At 49.6% G+C, this 16,740-nt stretch overlaps 2 protein-coding genes across 4 annotated transcripts; one reads left to right on the forward strand and one right to left on the reverse strand.

Annotated features, from left to right (window-relative positions):
* The first annotated feature begins 493 nt into the window (after positions 1-493).
* Positions 494-12,286, forward strand: PSME1 (proteasome activator subunit 1). Its single transcript, XM_063301600.1, has 11 exons — positions 494-671; positions 1,167-1,199; positions 1,658-1,720; positions 2,458-2,559; positions 3,923-3,989; positions 5,979-6,076; positions 6,178-6,246; positions 6,571-6,638; positions 9,765-9,819; positions 9,914-10,000; positions 12,094-12,286. The coding sequence occupies exons 1-11, from the start codon at positions 633-635 to the stop codon at positions 12,172-12,174; spliced, it is 762 nt and encodes a 253-aa protein (XP_063157670.1). The 5' UTR covers positions 494-632; the 3' UTR covers positions 12,175-12,286.
* EMC9 (ER membrane protein complex subunit 9) lies at positions 12,283-16,351 on the reverse strand. Of its 3 annotated transcripts, none has more exons than XM_063301601.1 (6): positions 16,275-16,351; positions 15,594-15,804; positions 15,328-15,404; positions 15,169-15,238; positions 14,633-14,727; positions 12,283-12,944 (listed from the first exon to the last, which is right to left on the reverse strand). In XM_063301601.1, exons 2-6 carry the CDS (start codon positions 15,801-15,803, stop codon positions 12,764-12,766), a joined length of 633 nt encoding a protein of 210 aa, XP_063157671.1. In that variant the 5' UTR covers position 15,804; positions 16,275-16,351; the 3' UTR covers positions 12,283-12,763. The 3 variants fall into 3 exon arrangements, with proteins under 3 accessions (XP_063157671.1, XP_063157673.1, XP_063157672.1); XM_063301603.1 differs by lacking the exon at positions 16,275-16,351 and adding an exon at positions 16,026-16,214; XM_063301602.1 differs by lacking the exon at positions 16,275-16,351 and having other exon boundaries at positions 15,594-16,018.
* Positions 16,352-16,740: the final 389 nt, after the last annotated feature.

Below are 16,740 nucleotides of genomic sequence, written 5' to 3' on the forward strand. Positions count from 1 at the left end.
GATTCCTCTCCCTACCGCAGAATCCACCTCCGGAAGGCAAGCGAAGGCCAGGCAGCCTTGCGCCTGGGTACGCGCGTCTCCGAGAGGGTCGCGGGGCGGGACGAACGCGGGCCCACGGCCGCCCGGGGGCAGGCTGCTCCACGGGCACGGCCGTCTGCCAGGGCAGGACCCCGGCTCTCAGCCGGAGCTGGAGCTGCTTGCAAACCCGGAAGGAGCCGGGCCCGCCCGGCCTACCTCGCAAGGCGGGTGTGCGCGGGAGCAAGCGCGCGCCCTCGCCCGCCCGGCCGCGTTGCCGCGAGAGGGAGAGATGCAGAGGGAGCCGCCGCTGCGCCCTCGCCTCGGGCAGCGGCTCGGCTGGCCGGCCGGCCGGCCGCACCTGTTGGGTGGCGGCCTGCCGATCCCCGTCCGGGGGCCGTCTCCGCCGTCCCCGACCCCGCCCCCCTGCGCCGGGAAGCCCTGCCCGGGTTTCTCTTTCTCTCCTCCCGCTGCTCTTTCGTTTTCGCTTCGCTTCGCTTCCAGCCGAGCCGCTTCCTGGCGCCTCCCGGGCTTGGGACTCGCGCCGCCGCCGTTTTTGCAACCCCCGACTCGGCTCAGCCCTCCGGCCGGACAGGAGCCCGCCGCCACCCCGCCCCATGGCCGCCCTGGAGGTCTCTCCCGAGTGCGAGGCGCAGGTAAGGCGGGGGGGGGTCGTGGGTCTCCTCCCACCGCGCGGGAGTTCGCTTCCCCGGTGGGGCATCCGCCTGGAGGGCGGCTAGGGAGCCCAGGAGGGGGCTTTTCATCGCATCCAACGGGGATCCGCTTAGAACTGGACTTTTGGGGGGTGGGGTGGGGAGGGGAGGGGCATAGAGAAAGCTTCACCTGTTGGATTGCTCCAAGCAGCCAAAGGCCAAGGTGGTGAAATGGAGAAGGGGGAGGGGGCTTTGACTGGGGGGAGGGGGGAGAAATTGGAGCTGGGTGCTGGGATGGGCGGGAGGCGCTGCCTTGGCACCCTGTCTTGTGCCCTGTCAAACGGGCAGCCGAGCAGGACGGCAAACAGGTGTATGGGGGGATCGGGTGACACTGCGCCTGGCGAGCCGCCCGGGATCCTATTATGCCGGAGCAGCACCTCCCTCTCCTTCGTGGTTTTGGGTTTCTTTCAAATCATGGTTTCTCTTTCCCTTGTCCAGGTGAACGCCTTCAAGAAAAGCCTTTGCGTCCAGGTGAGAGATGGTGGTGGGGGCTTTCCAAAGGGATATTCCTTCCCCATCATGGAGAAAATCTTTCTATGCAGTGCTAAGGGTCAACACCCACTTGGGGGCACATAATCAGTCAATCAATTTCTGCCCGCCCCCCAGTTGCATCCTTTAATGCCCTCAGCAAATGTAGAGGGCGTTTCCATTGCCCACATATTTAAGACAGAAGGGCCAGAGATCAGAAGACTGGCCATTACACTTAATAGGAGTAGCAATAATAATATTAATAATAATATTTAAAGATGGCTGCAGGTGTGGGTTATTAACACCATGCTTTTTTATCCCATAACTGCAGAATATTTTAAATGTAAAAGTACATTTGAGGGTACTGAAAATGGGCCCCCCTGTTCTTGCTTTTCCTGTTTTCATCAGCTAATCTTTTAATTTCACTCAAGCTCAAATATTTGCCTTCTTCCTCTCCCAAGGCTGAAGAACTGGTCGCCAGAAAATTCCCTGAAAAAGTTGTGGAGCTCAGTAATTTTCTGAAGGTAAGGCTGCCTTAGGGCGGATGTAGAAATGAAAACTGAAGAGAAAAAGAACTGTGGATTATTGGCGAGGAAAGGGGTGGAGATGAAACATCATCAGCAGTTGTCTGTAAGGAAAAAAAAAATCTCAAAATCTGCAACCAGGTCATACTTAGTGAAAGTTAGAAAATAATAATTCATACTTAGTGAATTATTGTTAATATTATTAAGTCTTTCTTTCATTTGGGGTCTGGGCTGGAATAGCAATAGGTAGCCCTCTAAATCAAAATTTCCAAGGCTTGCCTAGACATTTGGCAAGCTGAGACAAAAAAAGAAATCCATAAACGGTAATAATAAATTTAAAATTAGCTGCCGTTTTAGGATATCTCTGATTCAGTTGTCAAAAACAGCTGAGGAGCTTTGCCCAATAGGCCCATCATAGATGGGTAGTTGATAGATTAAACAGCGATTGTTGACTTTGGAGGCTGAACTGGGTAATGATTCCAGAATTTCAAGGTTAAATTCAAACATCTGTTGGGGAGGGAGAATTATTACACCCCACTTTCTGTTGAATGAGTCTTCCTATCCCCCACCCATTATTGTTCCTCCTAAAAGATGACTCCCATGAGAACAGGAAAACGAAGCAGGCTGTGATTTTGAGTCTCATTTGTACCAAAACTAGGGGATTAACCCAGATTAAGGGATGAGACCGTCAAGCAGGAAGTAAAATGTCTGTATTGCCTCTTTATTTTTTCTCCTAGGCCCCCGAACTCAACGTGGCAGACCTAACTTCGCTCCGTTCGGAACTGGACATTCCTGTGCCGGATCCCAAGAAGGACGAGGAGCGTCGCAAACAGCGGGAAGTAAGCAAGGCCCAGAGTTGGGAGGTCATATTTGGTTAATAAGAACGTGGCTCCTCTTTGGACAGTCCTCATCTCTCCTCTCCAAGGGGAAGGCAAATCCACTGCTTGCAAGCCAGGCAGCAGTTAGTTCTCCATAATCTGTGGCCTGTTATTTTGGCCGAAAAGTTGGCAAAAGTCCTTTACAGGTTTCGAAATTCCTACGGTGGAGCCTCTTTGCTTGCCCAGGAGGTCCCTGAGTGTGAATGCTTTGCACAATAATGTAATGGCATGTGGGAAAGACCTTGGGAGACGGGGGGGAAAGATGCCGCCTAGGGAACGGTCAGATAAGAGAGGACGTAGCCCGCAGCTGCATAATGGGTGGAGAAAGAGGCTCAGAAGGGACCCTCCCTAGTTTCTTGGGTTGTAAAGGAGATGGTGGGAGATTTATATTTGCAGACTTGGAAGTTTCTATTAATGTAGCCTTACAATAAAATAGAATTAGCTCATCTGGTTGTGATTCCGTTCTGGTCTACCTCACAAGGCCGACAACAGTGACTGGATTTTACAGTGACTTCCTCCTGGCCTAGAGGACACATTCACATGGGGGAAAATCCAGTTGACTCTAAAAGACTCTTTTCCCTTTCCCCCCTTCAATGAAGGGCCAAGTCCTGTCCAAGATACCCTCCCCAGATCCTTGTGAGGAAGATCAATCAACGCTATTTCCGCCCCCCAGACACAGCCAAGGTCGCAAAGGGCAAAAGCTCCCTTTTTTGCCCTGCTCCAACCACTTTTCACAACTGGATTTGTCCTACTTGAAGAAAAGAAGTCGATCCTGTTATGATTCCACCCTGGTTTAATTTCTACTTCCCCTCTGCCTGGGGAGATAAAGAGATTTTCTTGGCACATCTTGGTTAAGCAATACCTTGTTTTTAATCCGCCCTGCCCCACTGGGAAATGTCGAGGGCTGTGGGGTGTCATAAGTCTTCCTCGCCCCTATTTTTCCCAGTCAGTTCTTTTTCAGCTTGACAAAAGCGTTTTAATCTCGAAGCTCTGGCAGGCCTGTAATTAATTTACACAGGGTTTCTCTGCCACCCACGGGCACGCAGGCACTTAAGTTGAGTAGATCTCCTGTGGATTGCTGTCTGCTGCAAGCCACGATGATGTCCAGGTGGACTGTGATGTCATCATGTGCCAGTGACGTCATACCTGTAATTTCAGGCTCATTTCTTACGTCCTCTAAATGCTGAGGCTCCCAGTTATGTGGCAGAGATATTTCCTTTTTCCGTGAGCCCAATGTGGCGTATCTTGGGTAGTCTGGAGTTTTCTGCCTTTCCCTTTCTTTTCCATCATCTCCTTCCCTAATTTGGGCTCCTCTTTGGGGCAGAAAGAAGAGAAGGAGGATAAAAAAGAAGAGAAGACTGCTAAGAAGGCGTCGGAGGATGACGATAAAGGTACAGAGGGGGAGAGAAGGCTCTGAGGGAATGCCGAAAGGGAGAGCCTTTGCTTGCTCCCAGTCATATTGTTTACAGCGTTCCCAAATCGAGCCTTGCTCGGCCACCTAACGGGGGTGTCCATGGGGGAGGTGGGGTCAAAAAAGTCAAGATGGCGGTCATGACTGAAACTCTGTCCCTTTTTAATATGTGTTGCATATTAAAAAGGGGCATGCCCTCTAGAGCAGCGTGTTTCAACCTTGGCAACTTTTAGATGGGTGGACTTCAACTCCCAGAATTCCCCACCCAGCCATGCTGGCTGGGGAATTCTGGGAGTTGAAGTCCACCCATCTTAAAGCTGCCAAGGTTGAAACACGCTGCTCTAGACTTTTTTGATTTTCCTGCGTCTACCTTAGAGAGCCCATCTTTCCCTCTTCGTGGGTTTTTCAGTCGCAAGAGGACAGATGGAAGAAACAGGGAAAAATGCAAGAGATTGAAATATTTTCCAGTCCAGCTACAAAGCTGAGATTTGGTGCAGATTCTCCCTTTGAAAATTCCAGCTGAGGGAGTTTTTTTACACCTCTGGCCCAAGAAAGGCATTAAAGCTGAAACGGAGTAAGTGAAGAGTGTGCGTTGGAGGCCTTAAGAGGCCTCTGGGGTGGGGTGGGAAGGACTGTTGCACTATTACTTGAAGTACCTGCTTGACTAACAAGATCTGCCTGTGCAAATGTATTAGGCTGTATCTCTGCTTTTTTCTATTTCTGACTCTGAGTCCCACCTTTTTTAGCTGGGTGCCAGTTTGAGTGGGTTCAGTTTCCATCTCAGCATCAGCTGGAATCTTCTGCATTCATGCCAGTGGTCTGGCTCTTAACTTCACTGGAATAAATATGAATATAAATATAAATATATATTCAGGGACAGTCCAACACATAGTGGCAGGGTGTAAGATGCAGGCAGGAACAGCATACACTGAACGGCACAACCAAGTAGCTGGCATTGTGTACGGGAACATCTGCACAGCGTATGGGCCAGGCCCTCCCAAGTCCAGATGGGAGATTCCACAGAAGGTTGTGGAGAATGACAGGGCTAAGACCCTGCGGGACTTCCAGATCCAGACGGACAGGCAGGTACTGGCCAATCAACCAGACATCGTGGTAGTAGACAAGGACCAGAAGACAGCGGTGGTGACAGATGTAGCCAAGTGACAGCAACATCAGGAAGCAGGAGGATTAGAAGCTGGAGAAGGACCAGGGCCTAGAGAGGGTGTGGAAAGGGAAGGCCAAAGTGGTCCCAGGGGTGGGAGGGGCACTCGGGGCTGTGACCCCCAAGCTGGGAGAGGGGCTCCAACAGATCCCAGCAGCAACATCGGAGCTCTCTGTCCCGAAGAGTGCTGTGCTAGGAACAGCCAAGATCCTGTGCAGAACCCTCAAACTCCCAGGCCCCTGATAGAGGAACTGAGATTGAGGAAGACACACACCACCCATAGGGCTGAGAAGCAAATTTTTATATGCTGTATATACAGGCCATTTCTCCTTTTGAACTGGATCCTAAATGAAACGAAAGCTGGTGCTCTTGGCAGCAGCCGAGAAATGCATTATCATGGCAGGATGCTGCTGTGCCTGTCAAAAGGCAACATGAAACCATGTCATTCCTTCATTTTTTTAATCACGTATTTTTAGATAACAGTATAATAAAATGCACTCAGAAGTAATTGGTGTCGGTGGACAGGTGGTTGCTGATAGTCTGCAACAGGTTTCAAAAGTCTGCCCAGGGTGTGCTTAACTAGTTCATTAGCAGCAGGGCCTCTTCTTGAACGAGGGATCCTTCTTTTCCTTTGCCATAATGGAATGCCTCTTATGTTTCCATCTGGGAAGTAGCATTCTCTCCTCCATTTTACACATAGCACGGAATGCCCCTTCTGCTGTGGCCACAAAGCCAGGCGTGTTTTTCTCAGCAGCCTTTGCTAAGCCCCCAATTCCAGTCTCTCAAACTGCTGTCCTTCTTCCCCAGCCCCACCGTGTGGTCCTGTTGGCCACAATGACAAGATCACCACTTTGCTGAACCGAGTGAAGCCTGAGATCCAGGGAGCAAAGGAGAAACTGAATGTGGTGAGAAATTGCAAGGAAATGCTGCTTGCTTGTTGGCACGTATGCAGATAAAAGTTTGGGGGTGAGAGACACTCAGCTGGGATCTTCCCTCTCTTCCCCAGATTTGTCTCTGGCTACAGCTCCTGGTGCCACGGATTGAAGACGGGAATAATTTTGGGGTTGCAGTGCAGGTGAGTTTCCACCAGTTTTCTTTTCCTTGGAAATGCAGCAGATGTGTCAATTTATTTTAAGTTGGCACTCAGGTTTTCAGAAACTGCCATCAACCATGTGTCCTGAGGCAATTTTATTTTTACCTCTCATTACATCAGTGCTTGTCAACCTCGGCAACTTTAAGATGGTGGACTTCAACTCCCAGAATTCCCCAGCCAGCATCTGCTGGCTGGGGAATTCTGGGAGTTGAAGTCCACCCATCTTAAAGTTGCCGAGGTTGACAAGCACTGCAGTACATTATAGCTACAGTTGGATCCTTTTTTTCCCCTTTTTCTCTGTTCTAGGAAAAAGTGTACGAGTTGTTGACTGCAGCTCGGACAAAGCTAGAAGGATTTCAAACACATATCTCGAAGTAAGTCTGAATGCAGATTCAGGGAGCAGCAAATTCATATTTTTTTCTTCTATTGTTCAAGAGAGAGAGACATTCGTTGGCCAAACAGCTGGTGTTCAGTGCTTAATGGTGCCAGTTATGAAGCTTGGTTTGTTTTAAACTTGATCAGGTTTTTTTCGTGGCCTCGTGTTGTGGAAAGGCAGCCTGTTCGGACAGGTTGTGATTCAGTGGGTGGAGCAAACTCAGAGAACGGGTTAATTCAACATCAAGGTTGATCCGGTTGTTGGAAGCAGCCAAATGAAATTGAAGGAAAGGTCCAATCTTTATTGTAAAGCTCGGAGTAAGAATATCAAGTAATAATCAGCCAATGAGCTTGACACAGGGACTTGATGTACTTTTATTTATTTTTTATTTTACTTATTTTACTTAAAATACTTTTACAGATTAGGATAGGAGAGAGAGATGCCTGCTGTTTCTGTCTTTTCCCCTTTTGTGTTGGCTGTGAGACATTTATGGTTACAGGGTTAGAGAGAGACATACAAGTAGTCCTCGACTTGCGACCACAATTGGGACCAGAATTTCCATTGTAAGTCATTGTGGTTGTAAGTTGACTCACCACGTGACCAGGCCCAAGTTTACGAACATTTTTACGATGGTTGTTAAATGAATCCAGCTTCTCCAATGGACGTTAACTGGCAAAAAAGATTGCAAATTCCGTTCATGTGACCACAGGATGCTGCAACCGGTCATAAATGCGAGCCAGTTGCCAAGCCCCCGAATTACAATTATGTTACCGCAGGGTGGTCGTAAAGCATTTTTCCTGAGGCTGTCGTAACTTTGAACCATCATTAAATGAACAGTCGTAAGTCGAGGACTGCCTGTACTGTAGGTGGAAAGGCTGACTTGATCTCCTGTTCTGTCTGGAGTTTTAAAACGGGTTGAAAGTTCTCCAGACTTCTACATAACTGGTTTGGAGGGGTGGGGGGGTTACCTGAAACTGGAAATCCAACCCAGCAGGGAGGAGGGGCATCTAGGAGAGGGATCAGAAAAGTTTGACTTCACGTTCACAGCTGCCATCTTGACTTTTTTGACTGCTCCTCCAACACAGATGTTGTGTTTGGGTGTGAAAGGCACGCACTTAGAATTAAGGCCAGAGTCTGTGTTAGCTACAGGTAGATTTTGTAATTCTTTCACCCGCCAAGTCGTTTATTGTTTTTCTTCTTTCACTTTTATTTTCTGGTGTTTTATTTTAATGTATGTATTTCCTCTTCCTGTCCTTTGTCTTACGTTGCACACCTGCCTTTCTTCCGGCAACCTTCAGGCAGCGTGCAGAGTTCTTTCTCCCCCCTTTACAACGCTTCCTGTGAAGAGTTAGGCTGAGCCCAGACTCACCCAGCAAACGCGGCTGAATGGCAGCTTAAACCTGGCCCTCTTCAGTCTTCACCTGAGCGCTCTGCCCACCTGGCTAGGCTTCCTAAAGGCCAAAGTGCCCTCTGTAGTTGGTGTGGGTTGCAATCCAACAAGTCTAGACTACAGCAGGTGGGAGAATGCAGAACCCTTGTCAATAAGCTAAAAAATCACCCTAAATCTCCCTGTAGATTCTGCTTTTCCCTGAATTAAAAGAGTAGGATTTTTGCCAGTGTTGGGCTGATGTCTTGGGCATTAAGAGCTATTCTAACACCTACAGCAATGCTCCTCCTCCTCTCCCTTTCCCCAAGTAGGCTGAATTGCAAGTCACTCCAGAGGAAACCGTCTTGTTCCACTTGTCTAAACTCCTTGCCCCAAGATCCAGAGACGATAAGAGGGACAAGTCCCACATCAGTCAGATTGTGGAACAATCAAATCTAGCCCTACAAGAGGGACCGGTGCGGCCATGCGTTTGGCCTCTCTTGCATCAGGATCAGAAGAGAAGAGAGGCCTGCCTTTATTACCGGCTCCACTCAAGTCTGTCTGCAGCTTTGCAGCTGGCAGAAATTCAAATTTTTTAAAGCTTTTCCTGGCAGGGCTTTGAAAACTCCTCTTGGGTTTCTCCCAAAACACCTGGAAGCCACAGTCAGGAAAGTTGGGGGCATTTTAGTTGCTGTCACCAGCCGTAAAAGTTCATTTTGAGGATGGTGGAAGGCTCTCCAGATGCAATACCTGAGCTTTTAAAGGCTGAACTCATCTGCTTTTTTTTTTTTAAAGAAAAACTGGTCTGTTTAGCCCAGCAATATTCATTTTGGGGCCTATCTGGGATCATCCCAGCTTTCTTCCTGGAGACTTTTGAAAACATAAATTGCTGGGAGGTGGCACACCGAAGCTTCTGTTTGCAGAAGAGGTGTTTGTCTCAGTCTTGTTTTTCCTACTGCAAAGCAATATTCTTCTGGGCAGATATGAAAGGCTCTGGAGCCAGCCAGCAGTGGGTCAAAGAAGGAAAATAAAGATTAACTAGGACAGGGCTGGCCAGAGCCATCAACTTGGCTGCTGCTTAAAATCAACTGCTTCCACGTCCTCAGTTGGAACAGGTGTGGATGCATGCGTGTGCAAGTGCGGGAGGAGAGAAAAGGATTCTACACCCAGAGAAAAATCTAGGAAATGGGGCAGCTAATCCTTGAATGGAAGGCAGAGTCAGGATTCCTCATTTTAACCCCATTGGGTGGTTGCTGTGCAGTTTGAGACTGCGCAGATTGAATCAGAATCACTAAAAGCAGCGCAGGTATTTCTTGCTCAGCCCTGACGCCGGAGAAATTGTGAGTTTCATTAATGGGCCAGCCACATTCATTTCTCACTTTAGGGGCTGTGCCCTGCCAAGTTTGCAAACCTGGCTGGCCCTTAGAAGACTCCACACTTCCAGCATTTTAGTTCCCATGTTAAATTTTCAGCCAAATCCCCGTAATGTATTAGATTTATATCCTTTCTTTCATTCTGGGGCTCAAGGGGGCCTATATAGTGTTCTCTCAGATTCTTCCCCACAACAACCCTGCAAGGTAGGCTGGGCTGACAGGGAAGGACTGGCCCAGAGTCCCCCTCCAGGGAGCTTTCATGGTTGAGGAAGGACTACAACCTGGAACCCCACTGACGTCCCCCGTCTTTCTCTTGCTGTGAAAGAGAGAACCGTTATGGGGTTAACTCCCCGAGTTTTAATTCTGTCTCTCACACATTTTTCAGGTATTATTCTGAACGGGGAGACGCCGTTTCCAAAGCTGCCAAGAGTCCTCACGTGGTAAGTTTCGCCCCGTGTGAAATCTTTGCAGTCCGGGCCAAAAATAAAATGGGGCTTTGCCCAAATGCTCCTGAAAATCTTCCGTTGCTTGCAGGGCGACTACCGCCAGCTGGTGCACGAGATCGACGAAGCAGAGTATGCGGAAATCCAATTCATGATCAACGAACTGAGAAACATTTACGTGAGTCGCTGGTGGGGAGCCGAGGGCGGCCCTGATGGCGTTTCCCGAGCGTTTGTTTTTTCAAAAGAAACGGAAGGACGGCAAAAAACCCCGAGAGGGCTGCAGAATTCCGCACAGGGGTTACCCCATTTTAAATGGCCATCTGCAGTTCAGGATTTCCTGAAATGTTCAGCGTTAAAAGCCTGCCGCCTTTCACACAAGCCTTTCCTTTACAGCACCGCCAAAGGCTCCCCTCTAATCCTCCCCTGGATCCAAATCTGATCCACTGGCCCAATAACTTTGGGGAGGGGGAGTCTAGGTGCCTGTGTATCTCGTAAAAATATCTACCCCCCCCCCCGCCCTGTATGAGGGTGCCCGTACCCTGTTCCCATAACCCATGCACCCAGCAAGTGGATTGCTCGTGTTCAGAATTCACACCATGCATGGAGCCATGAGCTAAGCCACCAAAATTGGGCAAAAAAAACCCCACTGGGTTTTTAGCTGAGCTGGCCAAGGGTAGGGTGCGCAGACCCAGCCTTCAAGTCAAGGGTTGGCGGATCAGTGCAGCGTTTCCCAACCTCGGCAACTTTAAGAGGCGTGGACTTCAACTCCCAGAATTCCCCAGCCAGCATGCTTTAAGATATGTGGACTTCAACTCCCAGAATTCCCCAGCATGCTGGCTGGGGAATTCTGGGAGTTGATATTTATTAATTTAAAAGATTTGTATAGCTGCCCATCCTAAACAGCTCTGGGCAGCTCACAACAGCAGTAAAACCAGGAACTATAAAACCTAACCCTAAAACCAAATAGTAAAATGAACAAACCAAACTAGAAACCCGACGCCTTAATCATCATGGGCTTTCCATAAGGTGGGGGCAGCCACAGAAAAGACACGCTTCCAAGGTCCCATGAGGTGGCAGGATTTTAGGGAAGGGATCTGAAGGGTGCCTACCCTATCCGATCTCATGGGACGGGCAGATATTCTTAGGGAGAAGCAGTCCTGCGAATAACCAGGTCCTGTGCCATGTAAGGCTTTAAAGGTGATAGCCAGCACCTTGAATTGCACCCAGAAGGAAACTGGGAGCCAGGGCAGATTGCGCAATAGAGGTGTAACGTGGGCGAACATAAACGCCCAATACCATGCGCCCTGCTGCATTCTGGACCGGTTGTAACTTCCGAGTGGCCTTCAAGGGCAGCCCCAAGTAAAGCACATTGCGGTAATCCAGACGGGAAGTGACTAAGGCATGGGTGACCATGAGCAAGGCCTCCTGGTTTAGGAAGGGGCGCAATTGGCACGCAAGACGGATCTGTGTAAAGTCCCCCCTAGCCACAGCTGCCACCTGCTCATAGAGCAGGAGCCATGAGTCCAGGGGGACCCCCAAATTGCACACCAGCTCAGTCCGGGTGAGTGCAACCCCGTCCAGAGTCACAGATGACAAGTCGCCAGACCCTGGGGGCCCAAAAACCCAGAGCCACTCCGCCCTGCCAGGGTTGAGCCAAGATCGGTTCCTCCCCATCCAGACCCTCAGAGCCTTCAGGCGCTTGGAAACACTGCAACAGCATCACCTGCCCTGCCAGGGGTAGAGATGTATAGCTGGGCATCATCAGCGTACTGATGATACCGTACCCTGTGCCATTGGATGACCTCCCCCAGCAGTTTCATGTTAAAGAGGAGAGGGGAGAGGCCCAACCCCAGACGAAAAGGGGTCCAGTTAAGCCACTTTATCCAGGGCCCTCTGAAGCTGCGTGCCAACAACCCTCTCAACAACCTTCCCCAAAAAGGGGAGGTTGGAGACCGGACGAAAGTTGTCTAACTTTCAGAGTCGAAGTCCGCACCTCTTAAAGTTACCAAGCCTGAGAAACACTGGATTGGTGGGTCTCCCAGTATTGAGCTGTGGGGCAGCAGAGGCCGGCCTTGCAGTGAAATTCTGTGCAACAGGAAGTCTTGGGCCAAGAGGCGCATGAAAGGGCTTCCTTTGAAGGCTTCTCAAGAAGTTTATTCCTTAGCCCTTCCTTTGGGTTTTTCTCTTCTTTCTGACCTGCCCTGACTCCCATCCTGTCTTCTGGCTGAGGCCCAGATCCCCCTTGAACTCCCCTCTCCTCTCTCTTCCTAGGCCGTGGTCTACGACAGCGTCCTGAAGAATTTTGAGAAGATTAAGAAACCCCGAGATGAAAACAAAGGGATGATCTACTAAACGGCTCGGCCAGCAATTGGGACCGGGGGAAAAGCTGCTCTCTTCCAAATCATGGAGTCTCCTCCTTTTGCGATCAACTCGATCCCCTTTAAATAAACAGATCTTAAAAACATGCCGAGAGGAACGTTTAATCCAGGTCGTAAGCTAAGAAATGCAGCAGCGTTTCCCTCTTGGGTTTAGAAGTGTTTACAAAGGCAGGCTTTATAAATATAAAATCTAGCAGCACTGATGAGATACATCTCCTGAAATTATCCGCTGGATAAAACAGGGGCGTGGTTAAACACACACACCCCTTTTCTTTTTTACACAAGAACATTTGGGGTAAATCCAAAGATAGCATAAATAAAAAAGGTCAGCTGCAAATTCATCCTTCCTCTTCACAAAGAGAGGCATCTACTTGGGAGACCGGCGGGGGGGGGGGGAGGAAAAAAAGTCAAGATGGCAGCCATGCCATAAAAGGGGGCGGGGTTTTGGTCACACGGTCCTAGCTGCTATCTGGACTACTCTGACATCCTGGATTGCCCCCCCACCCCATGAACGAAGTGCTGGAGGGGAGCAGGTAGGATAACTGCAGGTTCGCTCTGCTCCTTCACGCGCTGCCATTGGCTACTGACACCAGCTGGGCGATTTCCATATTCAGTTGTTGATTGGTCCAGTCTTGTCTGATGTCATCCAGGTGGCTATCAAAGTCAACCAATCGGGAATAAACTTTGGCCTCCAGGAGAGACTTGCAAGTATGCCGAGAGGATTCCCAGTCGGTCCACATGATCCTGAAAAGAACAGAACTGCAGCTGAATTCAGCCGATGGGGCAGGGACAACTTCCTGCTGGATATGCCCCTTGTCTAAGGCATGGTTAACCCTCTTTTATTAAGCAAACCACAATTGGTTGAGCTTACATGGTACTCATCTGCAAACCGTGTTTTACCCACCATAGGGGACGGGTTCACAGTAGACAACCAGTGGAAACCTATAGAGCCCCATTCTAAGTGAATGCAGGGCTTCATGAACTGGGGGGCCGAGGCCCCCTAAAATGAGAAATGAATTTGTAGGACCCTTCATCCCATGGATAAAGCATGATGCACCTAGATTACAGTTGAGCATGGAATACTCATACCGCTTTTCATAATTACATCTACATATCAATAAAACGATAAAATCTTGAAACTATGAAATAAAACCTTTCCATTGGAAAAGCAAATTTAAAACCGTATTTTTTTAACGGGAAAGACAAGCCCACTTAGTTTTACATCATTCCTGAACTCGTCCAACATGAATTACCAGTAGACCTCACTTACCGACCGTCTCACCCAGCGACCATTAAGTAACTTTATGACCAGTCCTCGCATGTTAACTGTTGCAGGGTCCTGCGGCCATGTGGTGGCTATTTATGTGCCTCACAACTGGTTTGCAACAAGTAGAGTCAAGGGAGAATGCAGAAGTAAAATTGCAAGTTGTGGTCATGTGATGTCTCACTTAATGACCGAAGTGATTCACTTAATGGTGCGGGTGCAGCGCAGGTGTGGGAGGGTGTGGGAATGGCCAGTGCAGCACAAGCGCAGAGGGACTGGGACAGGGTGCGTGGATGGGGGAGACTTACCCCAGTGACTTGCGACCTTCCCTGCCAGCTTCCCCACTGACTCTCTGGGGAAGCCGGCAGGGAAGTTGGCAAATGGCAATCACATGATCATGGGGCGCTACAACCAGTTGTAAGTGCAAACCAGTTGCCAAGCGCCCAGATAGCGATCACGTGACCGCAGGAGCGCTGGGACAGCCGGAACTCCAAGGACCAGTCATAACCACCATTCATTCAGTACTATCCTAACTTTGAAAGGTCGCTGACCAAATGGTCGTAGGTTGAGGACTATCTGTAAATATAAAAAGAAGAGGGACTGAGTCTGATAAGAGAAATTGGAGTCCAAAGCAGGAATGGGAGTGGAAAAAGTCTCAGAACTGACCCTCCCGAGTTCTCTGGAGCCTAAAAGCAGGAGAGGGGGAATTGTTTTCAGGCTTGCAAGATTCCGTTACTGTAATTTTACAATAAAAGTAGCATCAGCATTCATGATTTGGGTTTCCTAGTCTGGACTACCTCAAAGGGTTGACAACAAGGGAAAACTGGGAAAGTTATAGTTGGATGGAGTTGACGAGATCCTGAACGAGGGATGACAAGTTTAAAAAAGAAAAGGCAGTGCATGAATCGGTGGGGAGACATATGGAAATAAAATGGTAAGCCTTTCCAGTGAATGGTGTTGGTATAAACTAGTCTTAGCTAGCCTTCCTTTTTTACCCCCCTTATCTCATGCCTTTAATTTCTTAGCCATATTATTTCTTACTCCTTTTCTGCACTTTGCATTAACATTGCTCATAGGAAGCAGTACGATGGATAAGCATGTATGTAAATACTACTTCAGGACAGCTTGTAAATTAGTGTTGTATAAACCATCAGTAGCAGCAACTCACAGGTTCTTGTCTTTAGGAACCCACTGGCGATCTTTCTGCTCCAAGACAGTTATTGGAGGGAGCCGTGGATTTATTGTGAACTTGCAGTTATCCAACTGGGGAAGAAATTAGATAGGGAAATTTAGAATCTAGAAATTAGGTAGGGAAATAAATGGCCAATTTATTCAGTGATACCTAGCTTGAATTTGGAGAAATCAGACATAAAACAACAACAGCAACTTATTTTTTTTTATAGAAAGATTGGGAAGGGGTGTGAGATTGTTGTAGCTGCTAAAATTAATCTATGTATAGTGAGGTGGGGTAAATATCCCCCAAGGTGCTTATGCCCACAAAACAGAACATGCCCAAGTTGTTCTATGCGCCAGTTTAAAACCAGCTTTGTGGAATTTCAACTGCCAAATCCTTTGTGCCAATTCTACCAGAAGCTTAAAGGAACACTGTTGTAAAGGAAGATCCCTGAGCCATTACACCTAATTCTCTAACACTCAAAGATCACCCAGATGATCCAGTCCAGGGCTCAAGATCGCAGGCCTCACCATGATCAGCACCGCCTCGTCATAGAGTTCAGCAATGCGCCCAGCTGTCTTTTGTGCCAGGGTGGAAGGGCTGCGGGGAGGGAAGAAGGGAAAGAGTAAGGGTTACTGTGGAGAGAAAAGAGACCTGTCCCTTCACCAAAACCCCCTCCTCAAATTCACCTTTTGTCATCCATCCCAGAGTTGGCCTGGTAATAGCCAGCAAGGAGCAAATTGGACTCTAAGCTCCAACTGTCCACCTGCAAAGGAGAATGAATGCCGACGTTGGCAACCTGTTAGAGACTGGGGATGATCCCTTGCTAGGAATTAAGTGGCAACTAATCCGCAATTTTGCTAAGCATGGAAGGTACAGGGTTGGGGCAAAGGGGGTGTTATTATGGGCTGCTCGGTGTTCAACCGGCTCTCTGCTTCACAGCTTCCGGGAATACCTGGTTCAGGGCCACCTCCAGCATCACGGTGAGCGACAGGTTGCTGTGGAAAAGGGGGACACAGTCCGTGATGTAGAGGCATCCTGGTTGACCAGCTGTCGGCCGGCACCTCTGGGCCAGGAGGAGTCCGTTCACCGCCACGTGGGGGTAGCGGGCCGCGTGCAGGCACATCTTGACGTATGCCCGGGGCGAGATCTCCACTTCGCCCATCCTGCCGAGCAAAGAAGCCTTGGCGTGATGCTGCTTCGCCCCACGTTCGGCCAGAAGCGAGGCCATGGGAGGCCATCCTCACGCCCCAGCATCTGGCCTCCAGAGGTGCTGGTCTACCCCACTCATGGCCCCCACGGCCGGGGTGGCTGGGGATGATAGGAGTTGTAGTTGGCCCCAGCTGGATAGGACCCAGGGGGCCCACAAACCCGGCAGCCGCCTCACCTGGCCTCTTCAGAGGTCCCTCTCCGCCGCCTCCTTTCCCAAAGGCTCCTTGGAAGGGCAGCACCCAATGTTTTAAAAAATAAAATAAAAATCAGGGTTGGGTAATCTCCACTGCCAGCCTCAGCAGTCTATCCAGCTCCCCCGCTCCCGGATCTTCAGACTGTGCCACTCGCACGTCCCGGACTACAACGCCCATCACCCACGACCCACGCCGAGGACGATGGGTGCGATAGTCCCGCGCAGACTTACCCCCCTCGCCGTCCCTGCGCAAGTGCCGAATGCCACCCCAAGCCCCGCCTAGTGCAGACCGGCTCGCTTAAGCCTCCGGATTGGTCAGCAAAGATCCAATCGCAGCACAGCCTTCGCATCAGTCCACTTCTCTTTCTCTCTCATTGGGCGCATGCACCCTGCGCTCTGATTGGTCGGAACTCTTTTCAACCCAAGCGTCTAGTGTTCTTTGCCGTGCCATGTGACATCCCAAGGAGCAACAACCTCGTCGCCCTTCATCCACTTCCGGTCCTGGATTGGCCTCTCCTTCTCCTTCCTTCACTCCCAATACAGACAGGAAAACGTCTGCTCTATGGTTCTTCCACTCGGGGTTTCTCATGCAGAAAGCCGCTCTCGATCATAGAGATGAACTATCTAGAAGGTCTCCATTTACCGGAAGCACAGACTATTGTTGTTCCCTCTTCCTTTGAGCGGCCCCTTCGCCGTC

This window comes from Candoia aspera, chromosome 4 (genome assembly GCF_035149785.1).
Source record: "Candoia aspera isolate rCanAsp1 chromosome 4, rCanAsp1.hap2, whole genome shotgun sequence".
Taxonomy (NCBI): Eukaryota; Metazoa; Chordata; class Lepidosauria; order Squamata; family Boidae; genus Candoia; species Candoia aspera.

Coding starts and splice junctions, on each gene's coding strand:
- PSME1 (XM_063301600.1), top strand. CDS start 633: ATGGCCGCCCTGGAGGTCTCTCCCGAGTGCGAGGCGCAG. Junction 1,721..2,457: donor AGCTCAGTAATTTTCTGAAG/GTAAGGCTGCCT, acceptor TTTTTCTCCTAG/GCCCCCGAACTCAACGTGGC. Junction 10,001..12,093: donor ACGAACTGAGAAACATTTAC/GTGAGTCGCTGG, acceptor CTCTCTTCCTAG/GCCGTGGTCTACGACAGCGT.
- EMC9 (XM_063301602.1), bottom strand. CDS start 15,869: ATGGCCTCGCTTCTGGCCGAACGTGGGGCGAAGCAGCATCACGCCAAG. Junction 15,405..15,593: donor TGGAGGTGGCCCTGAACCAG/GTATTCCCGGAA, acceptor TCTCCTTTGCAG/GTGGACAGTTGGAGCTTAGA. Junction 15,239..15,327: donor TCTGGGATGGATGACAAAAG/GTGAATTTGAGG, acceptor CCCTCCCCGCAG/CCCTTCCACCCTGGCACAAA.